Source organism: Mustelus asterias, chromosome 4 (genome assembly GCF_964213995.1).
Source record: "Mustelus asterias chromosome 4, sMusAst1.hap1.1, whole genome shotgun sequence".
Classification (NCBI taxonomy): Eukaryota; Metazoa; Chordata; class Chondrichthyes; order Carcharhiniformes; family Triakidae; genus Mustelus; species Mustelus asterias.
In genome coordinates, this window is record NC_135804.1 from 43,241,193 (window position 1) to 43,264,579 (window position 23,387).

Here is a 23,387-nt window from a genome sequence, read left to right on the forward strand (position 1 = left end):
AGCTGATAGTGGCCTTGGGTTTGGAAGGTAAGGAGCTTTGGTGAGTTCCTGCAGTGCATCTTGTAGATGGTGCACACTGCTGCCACCTGCAATGGAAAAGAAAGCAGCTGATCAAGCACTGCACTGTATAAAATTCTTAAATTTATTGGATGTTAATGCTCAAGGGGAGTGTGGGTTGTAAATAAGTGTGTAAGAAAAATCATGGGCAGGGATTTTCCGATCAGCGTGCGCCCCAAGATAGAAACTCCCACTCGATGCCAACGGACTTTTAAATGGTCCCACTAAATTCTCTGTCCTGCCCATTACAATTCCTGCAGCAGGCGGGATCACAATGCCTCGCCCCATATCTTTATTATTGGTACTCCTTTCAAATTAAAAGTGCTCGCTGTTTTAACACACATTGGCAAGAGAATACATCATAAATGCATAGGGTGGACTTTTCTCATCTTTTTGTCAGTGTGAACTCAGACGGAAAATCGGAGTGTAGCCCGCCGGCTGCACTGCTGGCCTTTCCTGCCATATTTTTAAATACTTAGACATATGGAAGTGAAGGGGGTGAGTCCCATGACACCACGCTGGTGGGACAGGCTCCGTATAGGCCTGCCCCAAACAACTCTTGCTGTTGACAGATCCCTTTGGTGTCCTGAGTAAAGAAGCTAAAAATATAAAAGAGGACACTCCTCCCACCACAACCACAGACCTTACCCCCCCTCCACCCCACAACCATGACATTCCTGCCTTGAATTGCGCCCCGCCTCCCCCCGACCTCCATGGAATCCCGTCCCCACAAACACGGATCGCAAATTACCCCTCCTCCCATGGACATGGACCCCTGGCACCTCCCCAAGGTTCTCCTGCCTCTCCCCAAGCTCAGCCCTCACAGTGCCCCCTAGCACTGCTTGGGTGGGGGCAGTGCCAGGGTACTGCCTAGGCCTCCCCTCTCTGGGGCTGTTCTTACCTGTGTGTCCCCAGCGGATTCTGCTCGCCAGTTCCCCATTGTTAAAAACTTGTTGTCATCCCCCCCGACATGATGTCCTTTCACTGGGGCAACCGGGGCCTTTCCTATGTAGGCTCGTTAATAATATTAAATTGTAACGCATCAGATTGAATGGCAGAGCAGACTCGACGGGCTGAATGGCCTAATTCTGCTCCTATATCTTATGGTCTTATGTATTCAAAATGAGTTCCCATCATTGCATGGACGGAACCACGTTATGTCACTGGTGGGGTGGGGTGGGAACAATTGAGTGGCAAAATCTTGCTGCATAAAAGCCATCTTGAGTCTCCCCTTCGATCCCCCACCAGCTCTACCATTCCTACCCAGCAAAAACGGGACAGAAACCACGCCCCCCCCCCCCCTTCCATTGTCTCCTCAGCCTGGATCCTACGCTCTGATCCTGAATATTTAGAGTTTGTGGTTTTAACCAGACACCACAGAGCTGAAGAACTCTCGTGAAGACATCAAGTTCATTGTCAATTCTGGAGGTGGTTTGCACCCCATTGACTGGTGAATGGTTGATTTGAACATCAGGCTGCTGTTTCCAGCAGAATTAATTCATAATATGGTATATGTAGTATCTTAAGTGTCAGATCTTCATGACACATTGGGCATGAGAGACTCTCTGACATTTAAATAAACCTAAACAATAGATTTTCTTGCATTAGTATTCTCTGTGGAAGAAGATCCCAGAGATTTGGCTAATGATGTATTATATTGTACCAGACAGAGGTTGAAGATAGCACCTTTGTTGCTAAGATGATAAAGCAGGAACAAGTAATGAAGGAGTTCTCAGACTCTAGAAATGTATTGCTGTTATATTTTAATCTGTATGAAGTACAATATGCACTGCTTTCAAAACAGGACTTTGTTTAAGTTACAGCAATTAAGGAACTGAGTTAAAGAGAAAAAAACTAGAGCTAGTCACTTTTCTCCTTTTGCTTTAATTTAAAAAGCATTTTTATCTCATCCTTTTACTCAACTAATATCCTACACCATTGCCAGCTAGTGGTTCTGTTCCAGGACTTTTCAATGTTGTCCAAGCTTGCTACCAAGCTGTGAGTGATATTCGAATAGGCCAAATTCCGAGTCCCCTGATGCTGCTTCCTTCTTTTGGGCAATAAAGGAAGACTAAACTGCATAGCCTCAAAAACAGGCCAACTACCTCCTCATTCAAATGGTTGCTGCATGCACTGACCAATCCGTTCATTTAGAACATGCATCAGCAGGGGGCATAACCTGTTAGCATTCATTAAAATTATCCGGTGATTTTGATTTGATTTGATTTATTATTTTCACATGTATTAACATACAGTGAAAGGTATTGTTTCTTGCGTGCTATACAGACAAAACATACCGTTCATAGAGAAGGAAACGAGAGAGTGCAGAATGTAGTGTTACAGTCATAGCTAGGGTGTAGAGAAAGATCAACTTAATGCAAGGTAAGTCCATTCAAAAGATTGACAGCAGCAGGGAAAAAGCTGTTCTTGAGTCAGTTGGTACGGCTGCTTAAAGCTAGCCTGCACCTCTTAAAGAGGATGTGTATTGTGGCTAAATCAGCAGCTAGCAGTTGTGCAGGAAGTAAATCTGACCTGGCAGATAGTGAAGAATGCGGCAACATGGGAGAGTGGGGCTACAAAGTTTTCAGACACTGCACTGGGAGTCTTGGTGGAGATGGTGGAAAGTCATGGAAATGCCCTGTATTACGGGGGTTGAGGCCTTTTTGACACATACTCAAAATGCAATGGCAGCAGATAGCCATGAGATCAATGGCACAAGTCAAGCTTTGAGGATTTGGACGCAGTGCTGCAAAAAGTTCAATGACCTCACGCAAGTGATGAAAGTCAGGAAATATATCTTCAAATTTCATATGCTGCCAACTCCACCACTAGCCTTAGACACTCCTCAAATGACCACACTCCCATGACTCATCTACCAACAACCTCCATTAGTCACACATTGACAGATATATCAGCCATACAGATTGCATCACACACACACACTGACACTTTTATTCTTCCCTTGCAAGACAATGTGGTACCCAACCAGAGGTGACGAAAGCTAACTGGAGGAGGAGAGTTAGGACAAGCTAACTGCTTCTCCTAACTCCCTTTGAGAAGAAAACACTGGCTATAATTATGGTTCCCATTGCTCAGGATGTGGCCAACTGTACGGCTAAAAACATTGAAAATGGCTGCACCCACACATATAATTCTTCTTACATCCCACATCTCCCTCATCCAACATTTTCTTCTGATTTACAAGCAGCAGAAGATGTTGATGTAAGCATGCACCTCTTATTTCCACCCTTCTCTGCAGCACATCTTTACCTTTTTATTTTCAGATACGCAAGTACTACACAGTGGCCAGGCACAGAAGGAACACCAAGAAAAGAATGATGATGAAGATGCAGCATTACCACTTGATTTTCCATATTTGAAGCCACCAGCTCAGATATTGACACAGTACATATCTAGAAGATAAATGAGATTCAGGGTCAGCACATGATGACACATGGGCCACAAGTGCACTGCAGCCAGGGCAAGAGGTGAGAATAGCACTGGTGCCAGCTCCCTGGAGGGTGAGTTTGCATATGGGTTCTACTGCAGGGGACTTGGATGACACCTTGACCTGGCAGTCTATGGAAGAACACTGCTAGAAAGCATGCGGGCAATATCAAAAAACACAGAGGAATCCAGCACCAACTTATCACAGGACTTTGCACAGAACTTGTAACCCATCCTTCCCAGCCTGGAAGTGGTGGCCAATTCTATTCTCTCACTTGTGGATCTGTCATGCTGCAGCATCTGATCGGTGACATCTCTATTTCCATTGCAGCACAAACACCAGCTGCCCAATGTCTGAGTGCTGAAGTGGAAGCTCAGGCTGAAGTCATGCAATTCAGCTTGATGCCATGTAAGTTCAGACTGTTATCATCATGCAGGTGGATTACACTGTGCAAAGGAGCTTGCAGGGTAACACAATAGTCCAACAATATGTCCTCTATCAGATTGCTTGGATTGCTGATGCGCTGCTCTGGCGGAGTGACAGTGGTAGTAGCTCTAAGGAGCACAAATTATCTCAAGAAGACAGCATTCATCCTCCCACCATCATGCTCAGCCAATGTCCTTGCTGTCGCTTGTCAGCCAATCCAGATTGCTTCCAGCTATGCTGGGATGTGCAGTCTGCAGCTGAATCTTCTTTGCGTAGATCTACCCAAGGTCGTCCTTTAAGGTTATCTGCAGTGTTCTCCACTTAAAGTCGGCAACCTTCCATCAGCCATGTTCCAGCCACTGGGATAGCACTCACGTGAGGAAGGAGCAGCGCTCCAAAGGCTCATGATTCCAAATAAACCTGTTGGACTTTAATCTGGTGTTGTGAGACTTCTTATGATGGTCAATAACAGAGAAGGTAAGGTATGGGACTGTTCGTGAATGGGGAATTGAGGAAACGTTCAATGATATTGCACTAGGTGAGTCCTTCATGGATAGCCGAGGCAGCTTTTCCTTCTCCTTTCCACTTTCTCTTCTTCTTCCTTCTCCTCATGCTTGTGCGCTTTTCTCACTGTATAGCCATTGACATTGACAAGGCCTATCCCCTCACAAGAGCATTCAGTCAATCACCTTGAATCTTGCCATCCACTGTGAGTACTGCAGGGCTCCTCTCGAGCAGCCCAGGCAGTAGAACTGTTGGCCTCCTGCTGAAAACTCTTCAACCCCTTGCCTCCTCTGCCCTCTCCCAGCAGTTTATCTTCATGTGTATAGCCTCTGTTCATTATCTGGGTCAGGCTGTATTCCCAGGGGAATGCCGACTTGCCCTTTCATGCCAAGGAGCAATCAGTTTGTGCCGAAGGCTTGAAGTCAGCAAAATATCCTTCAGCACCTGCCACACCACATCCTGTATGCTTCTGCAACTTGAAGCAATGATAGAAAGCGTCATAAACCCATAGAATTCTAGCAATGGCCAGAATAAATCAACCATCAAAAATCTTATAAGTAGAGCTAGACATTGCCCAACCTGAGTGATACAACATAACCGCAACATTCAACACCACCTCAAGAACCCATAAATATCTAACAGATTCTAGTGCAAACCAAGCTGTCTGCAACTCTTCCTCCTTTCCTCCACAGTCAGAATGCCAAAATGGGCTTTTGTTTGCTTCCATGACAAAAGATAGTTTAGAACATAGAACATAGAACAGTACAGCACAGAACAGGCCCTTCGGCCCACGATGTTGTGCCGAGCTTTATCTGAAACCAAGATCAAGCTATCCCACTCCCTATCATCCTGGTGTGCTCCATGTGCCTATCCAATAACCGCTTAAATGTTCCTAAAGTGTCTGACTCCACTATCACTGCAGGCAGTCCATTCCACACCCCAACCACTCTCTGCGTAAAGAACCTACCTCTGATATCCTTCCTGTATCTCCCACCACGAACCCTATAGTTATGCCCCCTTGTAATAGCTCCATCCACCCGAGGAAATAGTCTTTGAACGTTCACTCTATCTATCCCCTTCATCATTTTATAAACCTCTATTAAGTCTCCCCTCAGCCTCCTCCGCTCCAGAGAGAACAGCCCTAGCTCCCTCAACCTTTCCTCATAAGACCTACCCTCCAAACCAGGCAGCATCCTGGTAAATCTCCTCTGCACTCTTTCCAGTGCTTCCACATCCTTCTTATAGTGAGGTGACCAGAACTGCACACAATATTCCAAATGTGGTCTCACCAAGGTCCTGTATAGTTGCAGCATAACCCCACGGCTCTTAAACTCCAACCCCCTGTTAATAAAAGCTAACACACTATAGGCCTTCTTCACAGATCTATCCACTTGAGTGGCAATCTTTAGCGATCTGTGGATATGGACCCCAAGATCTCTCTGTTCCTCCACAGTCTTCAGAACCCTACCTTTGACCCTGTAATCCACATTTAAATTAGTCCTACCAAAATGAATCACCTCACATTTATCAGGGTTAAACTCCATTTGCCATTTTTCAGCCCAGCTTTGCATCCTATCTATGTCTCTTTGCAGCCTACAACAGCCCTCCACCTCATCCACTACTCCACCAATCTTGGTGTCATCAGCAAATTTACTGATCCACCCTTCAGCCCCCTCCTCCAAGTCATTAATAAAAATCACAAAGAGCAGAGGACCAAGCACTGATCCCTGTGACACTCCACTAGCAACCTGCCTCCAATCCGAAAATTTTCCATCCACCACCACCCTCTGTCTTCGATCAGACAGCCAGTTACCTATCCAATCGGCCAACTTTCCCTCTATCCCACACCTCCTCACTTTCATCATAAGCCGACCATGGGGGACCTTATCAAACGCCTTACTAAAATCCATGTATATGACATCAACTGCCCTACCTTCATCAACACACTTAGTTACCTCCTCAAAAGATTCTATCAAATTTGTGAGGCATGACTTGCCTTTCACTAATCCGTGCTGACTATCCCGGATTAATCCGCATCTTTCTAAATGGTCGTAAATCCCATCTCTAAGGACCTTTTCCATCAATTTACCAACCACCGAAGTAAGACTAACCGGTCTATAATTACCAGAGTCATTTCTATTCCCTTTCTTAAACAGAGGAACAACATTCGCCATTCTCCAGTCCTCTGGCACCATCCCCGTGGACAGCGAGGACCCAAAGATCAAAGCCAAAGGCTCTGCAATCTCATCCCTTGCCTCCCAAAGAATCCTAGGATACATTTCATCAGGCCTAGGGGACTTATCGACCTTCAGTTTATTCAAAACTGCCAGGACATCCTCCCTCCGAACATCTATTTCCTCCAGCCTATTAGCCTGTAACACCTTCTCTTTCTCAAAAACATGGCCCCTCTCCTTGGTGAACACTGAAGAAAAGTATTCATTCATCACCTCGCCTATCTCTACTGACTTCATACACAAGTTCCCACTACTGTCCTTGACCGGCCCTAACCTCACCCTGGTCATTCTTTTATTCCTCACATAAGAGTAAAAAGCCTTGGGGTTTATAAGTTCATTGGAGTTTATAAGGTTTATTTTATTAATGTCACAAGTAGGCTTACATTAACACTGCAATTAAGTTACTCTGAAAATCCCCTAGTCGTCACACTCTGGCGCTTATTCGGGTACACTGAGCGAGATTTTGGCATGGCCAATGCACCTAACCAGCACGTCTTTTGGACTGTGGGAGGAAACTGGAGCATCCAGAGGAAACTCATGCACACACGGGGGAACGTGTAGACTCCGCACAGTGACCCCAGCCAGGAATCGAACCCAGGTTCCTGGCACTATGAGGCAGCAGTGCTAACCACTGTGCCACTGTGCTACCTGTATAGCAGAGAAGTCTGAAAGGGGGCTAGCAATGGCATTTAGACCTTAAGTGAGCAGAATGGAAAAATGAGAAGCATAAAGGCAGGTGCTCAATGCCTTGCACAAAATGTGCAAAGGCCAACTTAAGATCACATTCTACATGACCAACACAGATTTCGGAAGTTTCAATAATATATGCAAAAAGATTGCTGGGGTGACTAGAACCACTCGGACATTTACTTATAAATATTCCACATTTAGCTATTCTAAGTAACAATCCAGAAGATGACAAAGACCTGGACAGGCTTATAATTCCAGATGATCTGGCCCCACCTTTGAGACATATAACAATCCAAAGGAGTGATGTTCTGCATCTATATGTGACTAAAGAAATATCAAGAATCCAGTGCCATACCTGGATATTCATTTGGCACAACCTCCCCTCCTCCCTTCATATGTGAGGTAAATGATTAAAAGCAATGATGCAACCATATACAAGCCAGGAAAAAGGCTTCATTTAAGAAAACATCTAATGAACATGATTCCTCTATTCGTTTCCCAACCCCAACTGAGCCCCAAGACCCAGAACAAATACAATTGCTTTGCCATGATCCATGTTGCTCTCAGCAGAGATACAAGGAATCTATCATCCAGTTTTACCGTGCAATAATTTCAATAAATATGAACTCTTGAAATTCAATTATAGAAAATATTGGCTTAGAACAGTGGTTGATTTTTCTTTACAGGTCCAGAAATGGAGTATGAGATTTAGCAGTGATTATAAATGGAAATAGTACATACATTAGATTTTTAATCATCATTGGTGGTTGAATTCGTAATCATTGGCAACGGAAGCAATATTCACACACCTTCTCATCTCTGGGAACCTTGGAGGCAATTGCTTGCTTGACTTCAGAGTTTGGTGTGGTGCCATTGGATTTCAGCTATGCAGGCATCAAAGACAAGAATGCCATTACATCCCAGACTATTGTGGTGAAGCATGTGACAATCAACAGGTTAAAAGCAAGGCAACAGCCAATCTACAGCAAAGACTTGAAAGTGTATAATTTGCACCCTACAATTCAGCACTTATGAGTTGGCCAGCTAAATGGAAACCATTTCAGTATTCACGATAAGAAGCATCAGCAAGCGGCAGCAGATGATCCTGATGGAAGTCTTACTGATAGAGCATTTGAAGCAAATGAGAAAGTCAAAGAAAAAGGATTTGTGTACTATGGAACTCAGCGATTTAGCCTAGGACAGAACATTCAGGCAGATCAAATTTGTTAAGCTCTCCTCAAGAAAAGGTTGGTGAAGGCGAAGGAAATTACCCTATTCCATAGGCCAAGAGACATCTTGTTTAGACTGAGGATAAAAGGTACACTTGCTCTGATGCCAGAGGACAAGATGTGGAGATGCCGGCGTTGGATGGGGTAAACACAGTAAGAAGTTTAACAACACCAGGTTAAAGTCCAACAGGTTTATTTGGTAGCAAAAGCCACACAAGCTTTCGGAGCTCTTAGCCCCTTCTGCCAGAGGACAAAACAAGGGAGCAACTGGTGCTGCGTCCATCAAATCGATATGGCAACAATCGGGAGGGTTGTTGAGATCAACAGAGGATTAGTCATGATTATATTGAATGGCGAAGCAGGCTTGAGGAGATGAATGACCTACCCCTACTCATATTTTCTATGTTTCTGTATTGATTTCTGTTCCATATTTAAAACAAGAGGGCAGATTTTTAAATTTCGGACTTCTTTTAATGCTGGAACATAGGACAGCAAACAGACAAAGCTACTGTCCACTGATTGTCAGGTAACCACCCACTCCATTTTTTTCAGACTACCATAGAACCATAGAAAATTACAGCTCAGAAACAGGCCTTTTGGCCCTTCTTGTCTGTGCTGAACCATTTTTTGCCTAGATAGAACCATAGAAAATTACAGCTCAGATTACTTTCTACAATTTGCTACAAATTACCTTGCTACAATTGTAGGACCAGCCAACATCATGAACAGAAGGCATGCTGCATATGTTCCACTTAAGTAATACTGAACATGAAATGGCCTAACCAGTGGTGAAAGGCTATTTTCAAATTCCCAAAAAACAAACTTGTGGCATAGTTTTATTTTTATGGAATCAGGAGGAACATTCATGCTTCCCCAGACCCCATATAAATCTCATCTCATCTCCCTTTAAGTAGTTACCAGCGGCTTGGCTCTACTCATAAGCTGCCAGGAAAGAGGGTGGCACAGTGATATTGTCGCTGGACTAGTAACCCAGAGACCCAGGGGAATGCGCTGGGGACTGCGTTTGAATCCCACCACATCAGATGGTGAAATTTGAATTCAATAAAAATCTAGAATAATGATGACCATGTAACTATTGTCGGTTGTTGTAAAAACCCATCTGTTCACTAATGTCATCCTTACCCAGTCTGGCCTGACCTACATGTGACTGTAGACCCACAGCAATGTGGTTGACTCTTACATGCCCTCTGAAATGGCCTAGCAAACCACTCAGTTCAAGGGCAATGAAGGACAAACAGGCAATGACACCCACATTCCCTGAAACAAATTTAAAAAAAGATTTCCTGCCCTTCCTCTTCCCCCTTCCCCTTCGCCAAATTGTCAAACCACTTCAAACAAAGCCTGACTATGAAAGTGCTTTGAACCTTTTGCTAGCACCATCGGGCAGACATTCTGTTTGTTTTGCCCACTGCTCGCCTGATGTGTGATCTTAACGACAATAATCCTTGGGATGTCTGTGAAATATGCACAGTTTTTTGGTTAGTCTGATAAAAAGCTGTGGGCTATACACACTCCTTTTTATGGCTTCAATGGACTCCAAAGTAAATAATGTTTTGCTCTTAAAATGCTGCAATCTGGTTGATTGTACAAAATTCTTAAATAATGAAAAACATCCTTCAGTGCTGTAAGCTAAGCGTAGCCATGTAAGAAACACAGATGAATATCTTTCAAGAAAATGCAGTGACATTTTATTTGAGAAAACCAAATTTTAAAATATGGATATTTACAATGATAAATACTGCCATTCTGAAGGAGCCTGTGATTTTTCCCAATAAATATGGATGTAGGGCTCCTTTTTGTTGCTTTATTCTTCCATGACGACACTATGTCAAGGACCAAGCAATGTTTCTTAAAAAAAATGTTGATGTGTTGCTATGACAGTTGAGCAAAGCATTTTGTGAAAGTATAATCTTAATCTGCAGGCATCTTAAGAGTTATCCACTAGCTGTTAACAGCAAGTGCTTTTAACTACAAATCAAGCCGTTATTTATCAGGCAATACATAACCTTGTCTACACACAATTGCTGATGTGCGTTATCTCTGGTGTACTGTTGGATTGCTCATTTTTCATGTTCACCATGAAAAATACTGCAAGCATTTACCAACATTAATAGGCCGCTTTATAGTGTATTGTATGATAATAGTACATCAGACATCCCATATCAAAATGATTCTTTTGTGTTGCCTCATGGAATACATCACCTTTAGAAAATCATTATCCTCCGACCGTTAGGTTTAAAAATGGCACACTAAGCTACATATTCATAAATCATGTGGTACCCTCAGCACAAAATGTTACTCCATCCTGTTCTTGACTTGAGGCTGCACATTTTTCCAGTTCATGTCGGTTTTCTAAAGGAAAAATCATTGCTGGGAAATGGGCATCACCAGCACTGATTGCCCATCCCTCGTTCTTGAGTAGGTGATGGTAAGCCTTATTCCTGAACTGCTGCAGTCCACGTGGTGAATGCATTGCTGTGGTGTTGTTAAGTAAGGACTTCCAAAATTTTGACCGAGCGACAAGGAAGAAAGAGCAATTAAGCACGGATTCTTAAGTCTGAATGGTTGTGTTTGGAGGGGAACCTGGAGGTGATGGTGTTCCCTTTCACCTACTGCCTTTTTCTTTCAAGGAACTGGAGGTCATGGGTTTGGGATATCTTCTCTTAGGTCATTTTCCACAGTGCTTTGCCAAGTTATTCTTGGCCTTTCATTCTTGTCTTTTTCATTTGACAGCCACTTCAGTCCTTGCTGAGAATCTTGGGAGTTCTGCATTTTGCCCTGACGGCAGCTTTATCTCTAACTTCAAATTATTTACATATCTGACAATATCAACTTTTGCTAATGAACAGACATCTCTTCCACGTGTTGTAAATCAGCTTGTAATGTATTTGTTCACATATCGGGATACACCTATCATGTGTTAAACAGCTCCATAAATAAACCAGATTGGATAACTCATGACCCCTTGTCCGCGGATATTAATCATATCACATAGCTAAGAATGGCCTCTGTATATGCGTTCAATTGGGCCAAGAAGAACAAGAAGAATTTCTGTCATAATTCAGGGAGTAAATCCATGCTTCTTGTGATATGATAGTCAGCCATGCACATCAGAAAGAATCCAGATTTGGTCCTGGTTTTCTCCAAGACCACAGGAAATGATTAAAACTAGTTTTAGTAAACATGGACTTCAGAAAGCCAAAATAAGCCAAGTGATTAAGTCAAGTGGGTGGCACAATGGTTAGCACTGCTGCCTCACAGTGCCAGGGACCCAGATTCAATTCCAGCCTCGGGTGATTTCTGTGTGGAGTTTGCAGCTTCTCTCCGTGTCTGCATAGGTTCCTCCGGGTGCTCCAGCTTCCTCCAACAATGTGCGTGTGGGTGAGGTGGATTGGCCGTGCTCAATTGCCCCTTAGTGCCTGAGGATTTGCAAGTTAAATACATGAGGTTACAGGGATAGGGCCCGGGTGGATTGTTGTTGGTGCAGGCTCAATGGGCTGAATGGCCTCCTTCTGCACTGTCGGGTTTCTACGATTCTATGATTTGCCCTGATGGTATCCATTGAGCTCCCCTGTCCCCATTGCAAATTGTATGGTGCCTATTCAAACAGGATGAGACTTGTTTCCGTTGCCTCATACAGATAGAATGCTCTCTACTTGTCTGGATGAGTGCAGCTCCAACAACATTCAACACCATCCAGGACAAAGCAGCCTACTTGATTGGTACCCTTAAACGTTCACTCCCTCCACCACCTTAAATATTCACTCCTTCCACCATTGACATACAGTGATATCAGTGTGTACCATCTACAAGATGCACTGCAGAAACTCAACAAGGCTCCTTTGACAGCACCTGCCAAACATCTGACTTCTACCATCTGGAAGGACAAGGTCAGCAGGTGCATGGGAACACCACCATGACAAGTTGCCCACCAAGCCACTTACCATGCTGACTTGGAACTATATCGCCGTTCCTTTACTGTCTTTGGGTCAAAATCCTGGAACTCCTTTCCCAATTCCAGTGTGGATGTACCTGCATCAAAGGGACTGCAGCGGTTCGAGAAAGCTGCTCCCCACCACTTTCTCAAGGGTAACTAGGGATGGGCAATGAATGTTGGCTCGGTAAGCGATCTTCACACGCCATGAACAAATGAATAATAAATAACAGTTGAGTAGTTTGCATGTGGCAAACGTTCAGTTCAATAAGGTATTTTGAGAGCTGTTAGCACCTGAGGAGCAGCTTCTGGAGCAAGTCAGGAAAAATTAGTAATTTTCCAAAAATATTCTTCTATCATGTGATTTTTATTCTGTTGATGCCTCTTCTCACCACTGGTTAAATGTTATTCCAGTCTCTGGATAAAGTAAATATATCCAAAGGCTTTTCTGCATACCCCTAATATAAACAACAAAAGAAATTCCCTAGTTATAAAAATCAAAGCATCTCTGATTTGGCAAAAATTGAGTTTGCACTAAAACTGAAGAGCCTCAGTGTATATTAAATTACTATTTTTATTAAACATTTCATGACACCATTAATTTAAATCTTTAAAATATTAATTTACCCAGATTTATGATATTACTTTAAAATAGGTGAACATTGAATGCAGCCGATTTTAACAAGGCGTCTGGCAATTTTTAAAATTATAATAATCCCGTCTCTATTAAATGGATATTTTATGTATCTCAATGTGTATGTGATTATATTATCAAGAGAAATTATATTAAACAACGCAAGTTTAATTTTTTTTTCTGAAACAAAAATTCCATAGCTAATCTATGTTGTAACAGATCACCTCCAGCCTATTTCACACAGCATGAATGCATTATGAAAACTGATCTCTGTGGCATCATCTCTGCTTTACCAGAGCGTAACAAAGCCGAGATACAATAAAGACTATCAGGTGTACTTTATTAGTATTCAAAATTCAGTTTATTAAACTTATCCTAAAAGCCCAAGAGGAAACTGCTTATGCATCCCAATACACCGCCAACATACTTATATGTGTTTAGAATATGGATACAAATATATTTTTAATTTAACCAATAAGTCTTTAGAATTTAGGGTAATAAAAGCTATTTTTTTTAACTTGGGGAGATTTAAAATTCATTGGACAGATGTGTTCATGGTTGTCAGAAATGTTCTCCTGTGGATTACACCATGACATAATCACTTTCATCAGACATGTGTGTTTGAGAATGGTTGCTGAAGATACAGAATCTGTCTCAAATCTAAAGATTTTTCAGGTCACCAAATTCAACGTCATCTCTTTGGAAATGTTGGAATTCTAATGACACATTAGTCCTATGTTGTTAATTAATATTACCTTCATGGAAAAGAATTGCTACGTTTACAGACCTTGAGTATAGCAATGAGGGGATTAAAGGAAGATTTCAATGTTTCTTATTTTTGTAGGTTATAAAAAAGCTCTGAGATGTATCAGTGCTGATGTATATCCTTCATCTGGGCCTTCCAGAGGTGAATTCTTATGGCATTTTTCATTAATGCAGAACTGTTGTCTTTCAGAAGCACAATATGTTGCATGGACAGTTCGCCTCATATTTTGTTTACATGTGAAGAAACTATAAGATTTATTTAACCAGAAAAGCACAGTTTTTGCGAGTGTTCTTAGTTTGCACAATGGAGAAATGTACCCATAAAACTGTTGATTCATAAAGTTACTCACAGGAATCACGTTAATCCAGTTTTTCTTCATTGCCTGTGCAGTGCTTTGGTTTGTCCATTGTTTGTGAAAGCAGTATGTGCCCATTAATTTTTCCCACCAGTTACATTTTGTGGGTGATATGGACACTGAAATTCCTCCGTTTCCTCACCCTGCTGACAAACCTTGTGTAAGTGTCAACATTGAGTGTCAGCAAGCTATTCAGCTGTGAAGAGATGTCATAAGCAAAGCTAATTCTCTTCTTGCCTGCCATCCACAGACATGCGCAGTCAGCAGTCAGCAATCAGAAATGGGATCTCTGGCTCAGAGACACGCAGAGGATATACGTCGTGCCTCATCAGCAAGCTGGCCATGGTCAGGTAACGTAGGAATAGCCAAGAATTTAACTCAGGCACGCCCTGCTTTATACACTTTAACGAAATAACATATGGTACATCTACCAGAAAATGCCATCACGTGAGACCTATTGCATGTTTAAGCTAATTATCTCCACCACCTCCAATTGTTTCAGTTAAAGAAGTACAACATTAACTTTGGCACAACTATGTTTCCCCTGGGGCTCTCCACTCCGGCTCAGAGAGTTTATCCAGTGATGAGCTGAGCAATACAGTAAGGAAACTTAAATTCCCAGTCTGTTCTCATTTCGTAATTTTGGCTGGGTTGCATCTGGAGGCACTGCAAATCTGCCATCGGTGCTTTGTTTAAAAAAAAGGGAAAACTGGCCACGGTTCCAATCTTTAACCAATGGGCTTTTGCCCTAAGTGCATGAGGGTAATTTTCGCTTTGGGCACAAGCAGAATTCTGACAGCTGAGGATCAGCCTCCCATTGTGCATCCTGCCTGAATTTCCTTTCTATTAATATCAACGAGGGATTAATAGGCATTAATGTTGCTCATGACACAGAATCTGTCTCAAATCTAAATATTATCCAGGCCACTAAATTCAGTGTAATCTGCCTTTGCCTGAGATAAATATCAACCCTCATGATTTTAAATATCGAATTAGGACAAGATCAAACTCCGTCAGCAAGGTGCATTCCGCCATCAAGCATCCTCTTCACACTCACTGTTGGAACTCGCATACAAATAATTGCTTCTAGAGTGAGATGGAATTATGCAGCCAGGATCAACACCTTCAGAGGAGAAAATTGCTAATAAAAACCACTGCAATAGCTTTTTACATGGCCATTATTTGATTTCAATAAATAGTCAAATTTTCAATGAAAAGAATTCTCAATTTAAGATCAATAAGGACATTCCTGACTTATTTTTGTTGATTGTGAAAATGCTGAAAACCGCAAGTGATAGTCGCTCAGTACAAAGGCCATGAGAGTATCCACTATACAAACATTTATTAGTGTAGAGATTCACATGGAATTCATTCTTTTTGAATGCAAACTCTTCATATTAAATGGACCTCGGTTTGTTTTTAAAATCATTTCATGGTCAATATAAATGTTTAAAGGTTTTAGACCTGTAAATAGACCTTTTAACTGATTCCCGGAGCTATCCAACACAGCTGCTCAGTTTTCTTAAGACAGCAGAAATTACTGAAATTTCCAGGTTGGAACAGTTAAGGATCTGAAAAACAAAATCAGGCTTATATTTCATTTTTAGAAGCACAAACCTTGAAATTGCTGTAAGCAACATTATCTTAACATATTCACAGCAAATTCCTCTTTCTGTGTTTCTAACAGAGGCTTGAACTCATTAATTTTAAATAGGTTAATATCTCTGTAATGAAGCATTCCACATTAAAATAAAACAGTAATTTCCAGGCTAATGTCTTTTGATGCACATTATTTACTTTTGTACTCTTCTAGCAGTGTAATGGACAACGCAGAATGCAACATTTTTCCTCTTCCTATGCAGCATCGCCATTAAATAATCCTAGATTTGGAATAGCAAAGGTCAGTTGCTTCCTTGACAATCGCAGACAATGTGCCTGAATACTTCAAAGGAGCAGCCTTGTGTGTACTGTACTCTATCCTGTCACTGAGAATGCCAGATCGTGGCCTTTTTTCTTGCTGTAGACTCGTGACCACTAGGAACTGGATAGATGCTGCTCCAGCTCATTTCACTTAAGACCCCTGATAACAATATGAGAAAAGAAAGAAATCAAAAATAACTCATTGAATCTATCTGGACTGATTTGAACCCAATCCCAGAAGTGAACATGGGGATTACTTTGAACTTTATTGCCGTTTTTGTTACACCAGAGGTTTTCTTTATAGGTCCATTGTTCTGTGGAATTTTGGCCTGCAAATGAACACGTTCCTGATGAGAGTACCCATTTAGAATTTGTTCAAATCTGACAACATTTTTCCAGAGAGTACAAACAGTGCTCTTAAAAATAGCCCCTCCACCTCCTGCAAAAGAGAACAAGAAATAGTTGGCAGCTTTGTAAACACCAAACAGTGTGCCCAAATCTCACCAGAGAAACTATCCAAGTGCTCTCCGAGCAATAATTATGCTTCCAATTAGTAGATGAAGTCAAATGGAATGATGAGGATCTGGAAAACGAATGCCATGTGATTTTTTTCAATTCTTTTCGCTTTTCATATAGCCATGTGTTATCTCAAACAGCCTCCTCCCATACCATACTATTTGATGAAATGTACAGGTGATTTTTGATCAGTCCTTCAAAAACTTTTACCTCTAGGATATTTTCTTTCATTGCCTTCTTTGCATTGTGTACCTTCTTTACTGTTGAAATATTTGGAATCAAAGGAAAGAAGCTTAAATCATTCAGTAAGTCCAATGAATCATTGGTTGACTATTGTCACAGCTCCTGTGACTGTCCTTCACGCAAACCAGTCTCCCATCCATTGACTCTGCCTACACTTCCCCGTGCCTCAGAAAAGCAGCCAGCATAATCAAGGATCCCACACATCCCAGACATACTCTCTTCCAACTTCTTCCGTCAGGAAAAAGATACAGAACTCTGAGATCACGTACCAACCAACTCAAGAACAGCTTCTTCCATGTTGCCATCAGACTTTTGAGTGGACCTACCTCATATTAAGTTGATCTTTCTCTACACCCTCGCAATGACTGTAACACTACATTCTGCATTCTCTCCTTTCCTTTTCCCCTATGTACTCTATGTACGGTATGCTTTGTATAGTGCACAAGAAACAATACTCTTCACTGTAAACCGATATATGTGACAATAAATCAAATCAAATCTTTCTTCATCTTACATGATGGTCATACTCCTACTGAAATTTCTGTAAGTTGTACTTCAGAGCTGCACGCTGTTCCAGGTTGGCCTTCCTTTATGTTTCCACATTTTGCTCCACTGAAATTATTTCTAAAACTGGTCCTTCATTAATTCTGCAGGAGAGACCAATAAGTTTCAGAACAGTGTAGTACTGAGCCACTTGGATCAGGAAAGACTAAGATTCAACTTCAAAGCAGGCAGGAGAATTCCAATTGACCTCAGTGTTTCATGAGAGAAAGGGAGGAGATCAACCAGCATATTCTTTCCCTGATTATTCTCCAGTAGCAAACACATTTTTATAGACAGCTGAGGAGGGTGGGATCTGTTCTGACTGCAATGTTGCAATAATGGTGAAGTAGCCTGGAGACAATGGCCAGAGATTTCCGCAGAGCTGCTCCTGCTGTAACTTAGCTGGAAGTGCAGTCGGAGAATATCTGTGAGTGGAAATGAATTTATTCACTGCACTTGCAATGAAGTTACTGGGACAGAGAGGGAGTAGCTCCGAGTCAATTCCTGGCCACTATTTCCTTCAGGGTCACAAATGATGGATGACCTGTGGAGTCAGGAATCACCACTGTTCAAAAAAGAAAAATACATTAAAATTAGGAATATAACTTTGGAAGTTAAATGTGGCGTTAAACATTGTAAGGTGACAATTATTTCAGCAAAGGAGAACCCATCAGACAGCTAGCAAAGGAATTCTCCCTCAAAGATGAATGCTGAATCTTCATTATTCATTCTTCCTTAACCTAGATTACAAATGTGTTCTTCTTACTGTGCGAAGGTTTGACTTATTGTGAAGATTGAGAAATTGGCCTTGGTTTATTTACCAGTGAATATAACCACGATGTTATGTGTGTTAGTTGTAGCTCAGCTGATGGCACTGTTATCGCTGAGCTGCTAAGTTCTGGGTTCAAGTCCCACCCCAGGACTTGAATGCAAAAATCAAGGCTGACACTTCAGTGCAGTATTGAAGTGTGCTGCTCTGTCAAAGTTGCTGTCTTTTGAATGAGATGTTAAAACAAAGCTCTGTGTGCCCTCTCAAATGGATGCAAATGATCCCATGGTGATATTTTGAAGAACAGTAGGTAAGTTATCCCTGGGTACTAAGCATAGGAACACAGGAGTGAGAGTAGGTCATTTGGCCCTTTGAGACTGCTGTTCAATAAGATGATGGCTGATCTGGTTGTAGTCTTAGCTCTATTTTTCTATCTGCTCCTCTGAACAATATTTATCCCTCAAACAACATCACCAAAAAAAATCATCAGTTCATCCCAAGAATATAAAAACTGGGGGCGGTTATGCTGGAACTGTATAAAACATTAGTTAGGCAATGACTGGAATTCAGCATGTAGTTCTTATCATCACAGTATAGGAAAGAAGCGATTGTACGAGAGAAGTTATTGAGGATGATACCTGGACTGGGAATTTTAGTTATGAGGAATGATAGGTTTTGGAACATTGGAGGCTGAGGGGAGACCTAATTGAAGTGTATAAAATTATGAGGGGTCTAAAATGGATAGGAAGGCCCTATTCCCTTTTTTGAGGGATCCATAACTGGGGGGAATAGATCTAAGGTAGGAGGTTTAAGAGGAGGTTCAAGGGGAAATATTTTCATCCAGAGAGTGGCAGTGATCTGAAACTCGCTGGGGTGATTCTCCCCCCAAAAAACTGACTGCCCATCAGGCAGGAAAACAGGAGATTTTTCCACCCGTTCTTTGAGCATACTTAGTATAACAGATCTCTGGCACTCTGTCAGCGGGGAGATCAGTGCATGCGCACCCCATTGCCGGCTTCCCGATCACTGGCCTCCCGATGTCTTCCCAGGCCTCCCAAGCCAAACCCCACCCCCCCTCCTGAGCTAGCCCCAATCACCAGCCCCCCATGACCAGCCCGATTTCCCCCCTCTCATGTGCAGCCCCAATTTCCCCCCCCCCATGTGCAACCCCAATCACCTTCCCATCAATCCCTGTGCGCAGCAGGTCTCCCTGCCCCTGGGAGCCCCCCACCCCCCAGCCCTGCCCCCTTAATGGTGCCCAGTGGGCAGTGCCAGAGTGTCTGGTGGGTGGTGCCAGGGTGCCCCATGGGCAGTGCCAAGGTACCAGGTTGGCACTACCCAAGGGGCACCCCCGACCTCCTGGGGGGCCTCAATGGCCTCTGTCCCCACCAACAGGGTGGGGATCCTGTTTGATACCAGCTTTAAACCCCGTTGGTGGGAACCTCTCCCGCCAGGGGGAGAGACACTAGTGAGCCCAGAGAATACTATCCCAGGCTTGCTAATGATATGGAAATGTGCATTTTCATATTGTAATCAGCCTTGTGCTGATTTCTGGCACGAGGCTGATTACGTCGAAAAAATGGGTCTTTGAGACTCGCAATCAGCTGGACACTGGTTGTGAGTCCCGCTACAGGTTGATGTCTCCCAGCCCATTGCACTACTCGAACAGTAGTGCAGCAGGCTGGGAGAGTCACCCCCTCTGTCTGAAAGTGTGGAAAAGGCAGAAACCCACATTACATTTGCAAAATATTTGGAAATGCACTCTAAGTGCCGTAACCCACAAGGCTACAGACCAAGAGCTGGAAAGTTGAATGGGCTGGTCAGCCAGAGTGGATATGATGGGCTGAATGGATTCCTTCCATGCTATAAATTTCTATGATAAGATTTTAGGATTCACCACCATATTGTTGTGTGTGGGAGCTTGCTGTGTGCAAATTGGCTGCCAATATCCCGACATTACAACAGTGCTTACACTTCAAAAATACTTCATTTGCTGTAAAGTGCATTGAAATGTCTGGTGTTGTGAAGATGCATATATAAACACAATTCTTTCTTTCATTTTGGACTGTGGCATATGTCCTTATTTCTATTTCCACTCAGGTAAAGGGCAAGACAGAAATTATTTACTAAAGCCAAGAATGAAGAAACCCATTAACTTCCCTCAGGATAATTTTTTTAAAAGTACCTCATGTCCAAAGCATTTTGGCGCCTGGCTTCTGCTAAAGCTTTATTTTTTATCAGGTCCAACAACCTTTTGTGTTGTTGTAACCTCTCACCAACCTTAATTTCAAACTACATTTACATTGGATTAGTGATTTCTACAGATTGTCCGTGTAGAATGAACAGACCCCCCCTCCCAACTGCAGCATAAAACGAGATAAATGATTCGAAAACCAGCTCGCCATAAAGGATTTGGCCTAATTTAACCTTTCGTTGCTCTTAGTTGATTAGAAGAAGAAGATGGTGTGATCGGCATTGTTGAAATTCAGCATCTTTCCCCTGTATGTCATTTAATTAGGAAGTGCTTGTCACTGCTCTGGTTGCAGGCTGCAAATACTTTCATGCTTGCTTTTGTTAAACACCTGAGACATCAGAAAATATTCCCGAAAAATGCAGCAGTCATTTTTACTATTTTATGGGTGCAGGTGAGGGGCATAATACGAAACAGGTAGCAGCAGATACAAATGTTACAAGCTCTTTGACATTGGTCACACCTCACTCAATTTCTGTGACCTGATATTCCCGTGATGATGAAGCATTGGGCTATGGGGAGTGGAAGCCACCTCCTAGTTAGCATGGAAGCACTGCGGAAGCTCCAAAGCCCCAGCCGGTAATCTGTTTCACATCTGTGTCTAGCAGTAGAAAGAGAGAGAGGTGAAGTGGATCAAACTGCAGGAGGGGGGCAGTGGTAAGGAAGCTGCAGAGATTTTCTGCACTCTGCGTAAGACCACCTGTCCAACCTTGACAGATTGCTACATGGGGAGCCACACAAGATTAAATCAAATGCATGCGGTATTCTTTGTCAAAATACAGTGCGTTCCTGTGAAGTCTGTAACTAATTTTCCACAATGTTTTTACAGTTCGCAGCATGCACTTAAAAGGAGTCCATAAAAAACTATGTCAGAGCATAATGCAAATGTATCTGTGGAAAATGCATGCACAACTGACTTGATTTTCCTAGTGAGAGACAGTTTACCGTTGTTTTATATTTACACTTGCTAGGCGGTAGTAGCAGACAGATAAAGGGATAGGGAATGTAAGGCAATGCACTGAACAACAAAAACAGAAAATGCTAGAAATACATTGCGGCTCAGACAGCACGAATAAAGGGAGAAGACACAATTATGGCATTTTGGATGCATATCTTCATCAGACTGAAGGTTGGTGAAGGGTATGGTGCTGAAATTTTATAACCTGCCTTTCCTCTTTTCAGACACTGACTGATCTGCAGGGCACTTTCAACATTTTCGACTTTTATTTCAGATTTTCAGCATTGGCATATTTCTTGTTATATTACCCTTGACAGTTGACAGTTATTAGTTAACCCAGCAGCCCAATGGTGGGGCTGATAGAGAAACAGCATTGGTCTGGACACAGTTGGTCAATTATTTATGGTTTTGGTGCCTTAATTTAAGAATTATGTTAAGGTTCTGGGGATAGTGGGATTATTTGCTGATGGGACTCAATAAGATACTGGCAAGGAAATCAGACTTTAGTTATAAGAGAATAAAGAAACTGGGTCTGAGAGGGGAGAGATATGAAAGGGTCCAGAGGGGCAATTTTTTCACACAGAGGGTGGTGAGTGTCTGGAACAAGCTGCTAGAGGTAGTAGTAGAGGCGGGTACAATTTTGTCTTTTAAAAAGCATTTAGACAGTTTCATGGGTAAGATGGGTATAGAGGGATATGGGCCAAACGTGGGCAATTGGGACTAGCTTTGGGTTTTTAAAAAAAGGATAGCATGGACAAGTTGGGCCAAAGAGCCTGTTTCCATGCTGTAAACTTCTAAGTCTCAATGACTCATGAGAATAATATAGGTTAAAAGGAGATGCAATAAAGCTGTTCAAAATAGTGACTTTATTGATGAAATAAATAATGGAAATTTATGCCTGAGAGTTAGTAAATACTGTGCCCCTCCCCATTTCTGTGGAGATATGGGGCGGGGTTTTACGGCCTCATTTGTCCTGAAAATGTAAAAGCTTGCCTGAGGTCAACGGACCTTCCTATTATTCACCCCTCACCCGCTCCGATTCCCATGGCGGGTGGGGAGGTAAAATTCCGGCCATAGAGTTTAAGCTTATTTATTAGTGTCACAAGTAGGCCATTAATACGGCAATGAAGTTACTGTGAAAATTCCCGAGTTGCCCCACTCTGGCGCCTGTTCGGGTACACTGAGGGAGAACGTAGCATGGCCAATGCACTTAGCCAGCACATCTTTCAGACTGTGGAAGGAAACCGGAGGAAACCCATGCAGACATGGGGAGGACGTGCAGACTCTGCACAGACACTGGCCTAAGCCGGGAATCAAACCTGAGTCCCTGGTGCTGTGGGGAAGCAGTGCTAACCAGATGATTCGTATAAACTTCTCAAGCACTTAAACCTCCAATTCTGGCTTCTTGCACGTCTCCATTTTCATTGCTCACTTATGCTTGTTTTCATTCTTAAAACTGCATATTTTGGCATAATAAAGAGATACATTTGGAATTCAATCTTTATCTGCTTATTTGAGTCAGCTGCCTGAGCCCTAAGCTCTGAAAGTTCCTCCCTAAAGGTGTTTATTTCCCTCTCTTCCTTTCAGACACTTGTTGAAACCTACCTGTCTGACCAATCTTTTGGTCACCTGTCATAATACCTCTGTTTGTGGCTCAGTATCAAATTTTGTTTGATAATGCCCTTTGGAACCACCTTTGAACATTTCACTACATTGAAGGCACTATATAAATGCAACTTCCGACTGTAGAAACCAGAAATGCAATATCATCGCACAGAATGAATGGAGATATTGAGTGAATATTTTATTTCGCAGTAGGTTTTTTAGGACATGAAATTGCCCTCCCAGGGAATGTGTGAATGTAGAATCCATATTGGAAAAGAAAGAAG

The 23,387-nt window shown here is 42.4% G+C and overlaps 1 protein-coding gene across 1 annotated transcript in view; it reads left to right on the forward strand.

Moving 5' to 3' along the window:
- Window positions 1-17,489, forward strand: part of fto (FTO alpha-ketoglutarate dependent dioxygenase) — a 439,188-nt gene extending 421,699 nt beyond the window's left edge. Inside the window, exons 10-11 of the mRNA XM_078210887.1 lie at window positions 14,549-14,648; window positions 16,115-17,489. Coding sequence (XP_078067013.1) covers window positions 14,549-14,648; window positions 16,115-16,172 — 158 coding nt within the window. The 3' untranslated portion in view covers window positions 16,173-17,489. The remainder of the gene's footprint in view (window positions 1-14,548; window positions 14,649-16,114) is intronic.
- Window positions 17,490-23,387: the final 5,898 nt, after the last annotated feature.